The following is a 9,497-nucleotide window of genomic DNA, read 5'->3' as shown; positions in this document are numbered from 1 at the left end:
AATCTAATCCACCAACAAAATATAATGGGCAAACAAACATTCCTAATCGTCCAATAAAAAATATCCAATTCTGCTAATAAAAATATTCAAATTGAGACAGCAATTAAAAACTCAAATACAGTCAACAAAAAAAAAAACATCAATTCCACCATAAAAAAATCCAATTCTCCCTAGAAAAAAAAAATGAACAAAAAAAGTGACAAACGCCCAACAGAAAAGTGGCCTTTTTTGTTGGGACTTTTTTGCACTTTTATACTGAAAATATGCAAATTAGGTTGGTCAGATTTTGCCCAAATCGCTACGCAGACTTCAAAATACGAAGTAAGTAATTATCAATAGAAGGCACCAAACCGGGAAGGCTATGTAGCATTCAAAATACGAAGCTTATAGGAAATATGACATCTGAGGGTTATTGTTGAGCGGAATTCTGGCTCGTGGTAGGTGGTTGTGGATATAGTTGTGAATATGGCAGATTATAGTGGTGATGGCAGGTTGTGGCAGGTGGTAGTGGCAGGTTGTGGTAGGTTGTGGTAGGTGGTGGTGGTGGTGGGCGGAGGCAGCATCAACAAGAGAGGTGGTAGCTGCCCCACATACACCTCACCAGCTCACAAGTGCCCCGGGGGACGAGAGTTTCATCAGGGAAAATTAACCCCCCAACAATGGCTCACTCCGCGCAACTCACGATTTTTTTCGGAAGCCTATTCGGGCGAATTTCTCCCCGCTCGCCGTCACCTAAACTGCCGCCTCCGTCTTTCAGGTGAGCGTGTGGGCGCTGGGAGGGCTCGCAGGTGCTGGGCTCCGATACTCGCCTACAGCAATACTCTACCACGGGGAGGCGGACAACTCAGAGAAGTTGAATTTGCTGGAGTGGGAAGGTGGGGGCCGACTGTCGCTGTTCCATCCCCTGGCTTTACTGTTTTTCTATATTCCACAGAAGGTTACATATATGGCGCCCCCTCGGCACCATATTTGATGGTGTACACGCTCTCACGCACGCACACACACACACACAGGTGCAAAGACATGCCACTGGAAAAAGGCTAATGTGGTACAAGTTTTCAAGAAAGGAGATAGGGAAGAGGTAATTAACTACAGACCAGTATCGCTAACAAACATCCGCCTGTAAAGTACTTGAAGGAATGATCAGGTTAAGACTGGTCACACACTTAGATAAAATTAGGTCTGTAAACATACCGAGACCACTGGGACTCGTCTTTTCACCGGAGGACAAATGAGAATTTTATTCCTGGATATTGCAGGCGAGCTGTGTTGGGTGACCACTACCATGATAGCCAGTGACGAGACTATCGTCACTGGCAGACTATGGTAGTCTCGTCACTGGCAGACTATGGTAGTCTCGTCACTGGCAGACTATGGTAGTCTCGTCACTGGCAGACTGTGGTAGTCTCATCACTGGCAGACTATGGTAGTCTCGTCACTGGCAGACTATGGTAGTCTCGTCACTGGCAGACTATGGTAGTCTCGTCACTGGCAGACTATGGTAGTCTCGTCACTGGCAGACTATGGTAGTCTCATCACTGGCAGACTATGGTAGTCTCGTCACTGGCAGACTATGGTAGTCTCGTCACTGGCAGACTATGGTAGTCTCGTCACTGGCAGACTATGGTAGTCTCGTCACTGGCAGACTATGGTAGTCTCATCACTGGCAGACTATGGTAGTCTCATCACTGGCAGACTATGGTAGTCTCATCACTGGCAGACTATGGTAGTCTCATCACTGGCAGACTATGGTAGTCTCGTCACTGGTTGGCATGGTAGTAACGCCTCATGTCACCCAACACAGCTCGCCTGTTCGCCAATTCTTATGTTTTAACTAGACAAAATAATGGAAACTTGGAGGATGAGGTTTCTGCGAGGTTGGGAACAAAATTAATAGGAAATAATAAAAACAAATCGTAACTGTTGGTGAAAGGGAGGCTGTACATTTATACTTTAGGCTTATAGTGAGGTACTTCCCCCCCCCCCCCCCGTCCAGGAAGGAACTACTGACCTTCACCCACCAAACAACCCCCACAACAGTTGCCTGGATCTCTGGCACCCATCTACTACTAAGTGAACAGATGCATTAGACGAAAGGAAACGTTCCCAGCCATCTCTGTCTCACCAGGAATGGAACCCTGGACCACACAAACATTATAGAAACGTTAATGACCTTTAATTACTTATTTTAGGAGGCTTGATCAATTAAAACAACACGTACATTAATAATGTTAAGATATATATATATGACAATGTCAGACCACGGAGGAAAAATGAAACAGGAATTTCCTTAAGTACTTTCGTATATTAATACATTTTCAGAAGACTCCTTCTGAAGATGTATTAATATACGAAAGTACTTAAGGAAATTCCTGTTTCATTTTTCCTCCGTGATCTGACATTGTCACATTTTTAATCACGTGTTTATTTTCGTGATATACACACACACATATATATATATAATCTTGGGAGAGCAAGCTAGCATACTCCTTCAGACCTGCCGCTGACCAGTGTATCCAGAAACCAATTTAAAAGTTGGAAGACTTGAAAAGGAATCTGGAAACTTTAATAGCGATATAAAGAGTCTCCCGGAACACCGCTATGAAACTTGAGCACTTTATCAACGGGAAGATGACCAGCAGTGGTATGCCTTCTTCAGTATACAAGTGTAACACATGTTGTGTGGCCGAGCACTGGGCCGAGGCTCAGGTGGTGGAGGCCGAGCACTGGTCCGAGGCTCAGGTGGCGGAGGCCGAGCACTGGTCCCAGGCTCAGGTGGAGGAGGCCGAGCACTGGTCCGAGGCTCAGGTGGAGGAGGCCGAGCACTGGTCCGAGGCTCAGGTGGCGGAGGCCGAGCACTGGGCCGAGGCTCAGGTGGAGGAGGCTGAGCACTGGTCCGAGGCTCAGATGGAGGAGGCTGAGCACTGGTCCGAGGCTCAGGTGGAGGAGGCTGAGCACTGGTCACAGGCTCAGGTAGCGGAGGCCGAGCACTGGTCACAGGATCAGGTAGAGGAGGCCGAGCACTGGTCACAGGATCAGGTGGAGGAGGCCGAGCACTGGTCCCAGGCTCAGGTGGCGGAGGCCGAGCACTGGTCCCAGGCTCAGGTGGAGGAGGCCGAGCACTGGTCCGAGGCTCAGGTGGAGGAGGCCGAGCACTGGTCCCAGGCTCAGGCGGAGGCCGAGCACTGGTCACAGGATCAGGTGGAGGAGGCCGAGCACTGGTCCCAGGCTCAGGTGGAGGAGGCCGAGCACTGGTCTCAGGGTCAGGTGGAGGAGGCCGAGCACTGGTCACAGGCTCAGGCGGAGGCCGAGCACTGGTCCGAGGCTCAGGTGGCGGAGGCCGAGCACTGGTCCCAGGCTCAGGTGGCGGAGGCCGAGCACTGGTCCCAGGCTCAGGTGGAGGAGGCCGAGCACTGGTCTCAGGGTCAGGTGGAGGAGGCCGAGCACTGGTCACAGGCTCAGGCGGAGGCCGAGCACTGGTCACAGGATCAGGTGGAGGAGGCCGAGCACTGGTCCCAGGCTCAGGTGGAGGAGCCCGAGCACTGGTCTCAGGGTCAGGTGGAGGAGGCCGAGCACTGGTCACAGGCTCAGGCGGAGGCCAAGCACTGGTCCGAGGCTCAGGTGGCGGAGGCCGAGCACTGGTCCCAGGCTCAGGTGGCGGAGGCCGAGCACTGGTCCCAGGCTCAGGTGGAGGAGGCCGAGCACTGGTCTCAGGGTCAGGTGGAGGAGGCCGAGCACTGGTCACAGGCTCAGACGGAGGCCGAGCACTGGTCACAGGATCAGGTGGAGGAGGCCGAGCACTGGTCCCAGGCTCAGGTGGAGGAGGCCGAGCACTGGTCTCAGGGTCAGGTGGAGGAGGCCGAGCACTGGTCACAGGCTCAGGCGGAGGCCGAGCACTGGTCCGAGGCTCAGGTGGCGGAGGCCGAGCACTGGTCCCAGGCTCAGGTGGCGGAGGCCGAGCACTGGTCCGAGGCTCAGGTGGAGGAGGCCGAGCACTGGTCTCAGTGTCAGGTGGAGGAGGCCGAGCACTGGTCACAGGCTCAGGCGGAGGCCGAGCACTTGTCCGAGGCTCAGGTGGCGGAGGCCGAGCACTGGTCCCAGGCTCAGGTGGCGGAGGCCGAGCACTGGTCACAGGCTCAGGCGGAGGCCGAGCACTGGTCCGAGGCTCAGGTGGCGGAGGCCGAGCACTGGTCCCAGGCTCAGGTGGCGGAGGCCGAGCACTGGTCCGAGGCTCAGGTGGAGGAGGCCGAGCACTGGTCTCAGGGTCAGGTGGAGGAGGCCGAGCACTGGTCACAGGCTCAGGCGGAGGCCGAGCACTGGTCCGAGGCTCAGGTGGCGGAGGCCGAGCACTGGTCCCAGGCTCAGGTGGCGGAGGCCGAGCACTGGTCCCAGGCTCAGGTGGAGGAGGCCGAGCACTGGTCTCAGGGTCAGGTGGAGGAGGCCGAGCACTGGTCACAGGCTCAGGCGGAGGCCGAGCACTGGTCCGAGGCTCAGGTGGCGGAGGCCGAGCACTGGTCCCAGGCTCAGGTGGCGCAGGCCGAGCACTGGTCCCAGGCTCAGGTGGAGGAGGCCGAGCACAGGTCCCAGGCTCAGGTGGCGGAGGCCGAGCACTGGTCCCAGGCTCAGGTGGCGGAGGCCGAGCACTGGTCCCAGGCTCAGGTGGAGGAGGCCGAGCACTGGTCTCAGGGTCAGGTGGAGGAGGCCGAGCACTGGTCACAGGCTCAGGCGGAGGCCGAGCACTGGTCACAGGATCAGGTGGAGGAGGCCGAGCACTGGTCCCAGGCTCAGGTGGAGGAGGCCGAGCACTGGTCTCAGGGTCAGGTGGAGGAGGCCGAGCACTGGTCACAGGCTCAGGCGGAGGCCGAGCACTGGTCCGAGGCTCAGGTGGCGGAGGCCGAGCACTGGTCCCAGGCTCAGGTGGCGGAGGCCGAGCACTGGTCCCAGGCTCAGGTGGAGGAGGCCGAGCACTGGTCTCAGGGTCAGGTGGAGGAGGCCGAGCACTGGTCACAGGCTCAGGCGGAGGCCGAGCACTGGTCCGAGGCTCAGGTGGCGGAGGCCGAGCACTGGTCCCAGGCTCAGGTGGCGCAGGCCGAGCACTGGTCCCAGGCTCAGGTGGAGGAGGCCGAGCACAGGTCCCAGGCTCAGGTGGCGGAGGCCGAGCACTGGTCCCAGGCTCAGGTGGCGGAGGCCGAGCACTGGTCCCAGGCTCAGGTGGAGGAGGCCGAGCACTGGTCTCAGGGTCAGGTGGAGGAGGCCGAGCACTGGTCACAGGCTCAGGCGGAGGCCGAGCACTGGTCACAGGATCAGGTGGAGGAGGCCGAGCACTGGTCCCAGGCTCAGGTGGAGGAGGCCGAGCACTGGTCTCAGGGTCAGGTGGAGGAGGCCGAGCACTGGTCACAGGCTCAGGCGGAGGCCGAGCACTGGTCCGAGGCTCAGGTGGCGGAGGCCGAGCACTGGTCCCAGGCTCAGGTGGCGGAGGCCGAGCACTGGTCCCAGGCTCAGGTGGAGGAGGCCGAGCACTGGTCTCAGGGTCAGGTGGAGGAGGCCGAGCACTGGTCACAGGCTCAGGCGGAGGCCGAGCACTGGTCCGAGGCTCAGGTGGCGGAGGCCGAGCACTGGTCCCAGGCTCAGGTGGCGGAGGCCGAGCACTGGTCCCAGGCTCAGGCGGAGGCCGAGCACTGGTCCGAGGCTCAGGTGGCGGAGGCCGAGCACTGGTCCCAGGCTCAGGTGGCGGAGGCCGAGCACTGGTCCCAGGCTCAGGTGGAGGAGGCCGAGCACTGGTCTCAGGGTCAGGTGGAGGAGGCCGAGCACTGGTCACAGGCTCAGGCGGAGGCCGAGCACTGGTCCGAGGCTCAGGTGGCGGAGGCCGAGCACTGGTCCCAGGCTCAGGTGGCGGAGGCCGAGCACTGGTCCCAGGCTCAGGTGGAGGAGGCCGAGCACTGGTCTCAGGGTCAGGTGGAGGAGGCCGAGCACTGGTCACAGGCTCAGGCGGAGGCCGAGCACTGGTCACAGGATCAGGTGGAGGAGGCCGAGCACTGGTCCCAGGCTCAGGTGGAGGAGGCCGAGCACTGGTCTCAGGGTCAGGTGGAGGAGGCCGAGCACTGGTCACAGGCTCAGGCGGAGGCCGAGCACTGGTCCGAGGCTCAGGTGGCGGAGGCCGAGCACTGGTCCCAGGCTCAGGTGGCGGAGGCCGAGCACTGGTCCCAGGCTCAGGTGGAGGAGGCCGAGCACTGGTCTCAGGGTCAGGTGGAGGAGGCCGAGCACTGGTCACAGGCTCAGGCGGAGGCCGAGCACTGGTCCGAGGCTCAGGTGGCGGAGGCCGAGCACTGGTCCCAGGCTCAGGTGGCGGAGGCCGAGCACTGGTCACAGGCTCAGGTAGCGGAGGCCGAGTACTGGTCACAGGCTCAGGCGGAGGCCGAGCACTGGTCCGAGGCTCAGGTGGCGGAGGCCGAGCACTGGTCACAGGCTCAGGCGGAGGCCGAGCACTGGTCCGAGGCTCAGGTGGAGGAGGCCGAGCACTGGTCCGAGGCTCAGGTGGAGGAGGCTGAGCACTGGTCCGAGGCTCAGACACCAGTATACACGTCAACAATCTGTATGTATTGTGTTGTAGTATGTTGAATGTCGGTGTATTTATCACCATATCAATATTCTCATTGTTATTCACTTGAGGTTATCTTGAGATGATTTCGGGGCTTAGTGTCCCCGCGGCCCGGTCCTTGACCAGGCCTCCACCCCCAGGAAGCAGCCCGTGACAGCTGACTAACTCCCAGGTACCTATTTACTGCTAACTTTAATACATTTTCTACACAGACCAATCACCCTGTACTCTTCGCTCTTCTCTAGAATGTAAATTGATTTGTTTTAATATATCTTCATATGGGCCGGTTCTAGTTCGTAGAGTTAAGTTTGTTATCTCTCCGGCACAACTTCAAGTGAGTTTATGACCATTCTACAGTACACAGGCCAAACCTGAGCACTAAAATAGTTCTGTTGTGTACACTCTCCGTGATTCTCTCACAATATTGCGATAACTTCTGTTTTATATATTAATCTGGTGTTTGTGTAACACATTACGGGTGTCGTTATGTTAATGCTTTTGGCCATTATAGTTCCTACAATTGTCTAGTGAATACTTCGCAAAAAATTGGATTTTTCTTTTATTTTTCCAACATTTTGACTTCGACTTTCCGAGTTGGATAATCAGGTTTACAGTTGTCTGCCTGCTAGTACAAACCCAGACTGTTATCATCTACCAACTTAATCACAGAACTGGCCACCGTTTACTGCATTACCCCAGGCACACTGTCATCCCCTGCTCTAAACATATACACCCCATTCTTTCATACATATTTTCCTTGGATGAACGTAATCGTATAAGACATTGTATTGGTTTTACAATAGGAACGCAGCCGGGAGTTAATAGCAATTTCCTTGGATGTCCATCCAGTGCCAGTTCCTCCTGCAGGTAGAGTTCCACATGTGCCTGGGGTCCCTCCCGTGGTCTTTATTCTCTCAGTGGCTGCTCTCTAAGTCCTTACCTGTAGGTGTTTCGCTGAGAGCGAGGTCTTCCTCTATTTTGCCCCGCCTGCTAACTTTGCTGAGCCTATTGCCCGGCAATTTAACTATTCCCAAGTTCAAATTCTTTGCCGAATCTACCCGTAAAGTTGTTAATGGAGGTCAGCTTCCGCAGCTTTATTCCATTTCCCTTGTTTACCACCGTACAGGGAGCCAGTATTTCACAACATTATCTAGGATCATTTGCGTTTCCGTGTTCCTCTTATCCTACATTAAGTAATGATGATAATGTGACAGGGACATATGAAATAAATGATTAATTATCCTACATTATCTTAATTTGAAGAGGCTGTTTCTGTCCACTTTGGCTATTCCCCTCAGTATGTTTTATGGTGTGAGCATATCCTTCTGTTTTTTTCATCATACTGGGTTGAGAGATTTAGTTCCATTGGCCAATCCTCATAGTTTAACCCTCTTACATCTGGCACCAGTCTTGTTCCTAACCTCTGTACTTTTCCAATTTTAGCTTTGTAGTTCACGAAGTGCGGGTTCCATGACGATGCTGTATAGGACGAGAGAGAATTTAAAGCGTCACTGGAAAAATTTCTTTGATCTATTTGATTGATACCCATGTATAAACCCATGTGTAATACCCATGTTTATTTGTGACCGTATTTGTGCATATAGTACAAAACTGCACGCATTAACAGACACACGTACTTACACACAGGTGATATATTCCTGTTAAGGAAACTCACATCTAGACTCCAGCAAGAAATCCTCACAGCCACACACTAGTGCGGCGCCGAGGACGGTAAAGCCGTCTCAGTTGCAAACATATCGAATGTGACGTTGACAGAAAGCAGCCAGTTATCATGGCTTCCACAAGCCACCACAAATGCCTGCAAGAGCTGCTTCAGGCACGACTCACTCTATACGGCTGTAAGCTGTACAAATGCTTCCCCTTGACCCGGCTGCCATAACAACAAAAGGCTTTTTACATTGACTCGACTCAAGGGCTCATAAGAGCAGTGAGCGGCGGCGATGATGGTGGCCAAAGTCGGAATGCACTTAAAGCCACAGCTCGTCAAGGCTCTTACTGAAATAAACCTTCGGGTCTCCAGACAATAGTGGGAACGCAATCCTTATGTACCCTGATGGCGAAAATCACATTATTGATTACAACCCGGCTTATTAAACGTGGTAAACTCGTGAATCTGTGAGGAAGAGGTTGTGCTGGGAGGAAGCGAGGCAGTTGCGTGCAAGAAATGAGTAACGTGTAAAAATAAATGAATGGCATTTATAAGTGAGTGGGTTGCGTGCAGAAGTCTATCTAGAGGAGGTCATAGTCATCAAGTCCATGAAACACGCAATTACACCTGCCTCACCCCTTCCACCACTTCTGCTAACGAAGACATGACCCTCAGCAAGTAATTAGCAAAGTTCCTAATCACAGCTGCGGCTTTAGAAGACAGATTCACACTCGATGTTGTCAAAATGATATTTAATATCCCGTAAGAGACCCAGTTGTTGGTAGTTTAAGTTATATTACAAGTCCGGACTCTAATCAGAATTAGATTAGCACTAACGATGTTTAAGGAAACTGAGCAAATGTTCCTCTCAGTGAATACACATGTTAAGTTTTATGCCACTAATACACCACAGTCGAACTAGCTGAGCTAGTTTGAGCTAGTTTGACTGTTCTTGCCACACAGGAACAGTCACCAGTGGAAAGGGAGAAAACATCAGCGGATTAGAGATTGGCAAATACTAAAATCAGAACGGAGGACCAGGTAACGTATCCCCTGATACCTGGGGGTGTATCAGGTAGCCTCCCAGGTAACGTATCACCTGATACCTGGAGGTGTATTAGGTGGCCGCCCAGGTAACGTATCCCCTGATACCTGGGGGTGTATCAGGTAGCCTCCCAGGTAACGTATCACCTGATACCTGGAGGTGTATTAGGTGGCCGCCCAGGTAAC

General features: G+C 54.3%; 1 protein-coding gene across 1 annotated transcript; it reads left to right on the top strand.

Moving 5' to 3' along the window:
• Positions 1-2,631: 2,631 nt before the first annotated feature.
• Positions 2,632-6,618, top strand: LOC138367678 (plectin-like). The gene has a single exon (XM_069329641.1). The coding sequence runs from the start codon at positions 2,632-2,634 to the stop codon at positions 6,616-6,618; it is 3,987 nt and encodes a 1,328-aa protein (XP_069185742.1).
• Positions 6,619-9,497: the final 2,879 nt, after the last annotated feature.

Source organism: Procambarus clarkii, chromosome 23 (assembly GCF_040958095.1).
Source record: "Procambarus clarkii isolate CNS0578487 chromosome 23, FALCON_Pclarkii_2.0, whole genome shotgun sequence".
Classification (NCBI taxonomy): Eukaryota; Metazoa; Arthropoda; class Malacostraca; order Decapoda; family Cambaridae; genus Procambarus; species Procambarus clarkii.
This window is presented reverse-complemented; position numbering and strand designations above follow the sequence as displayed.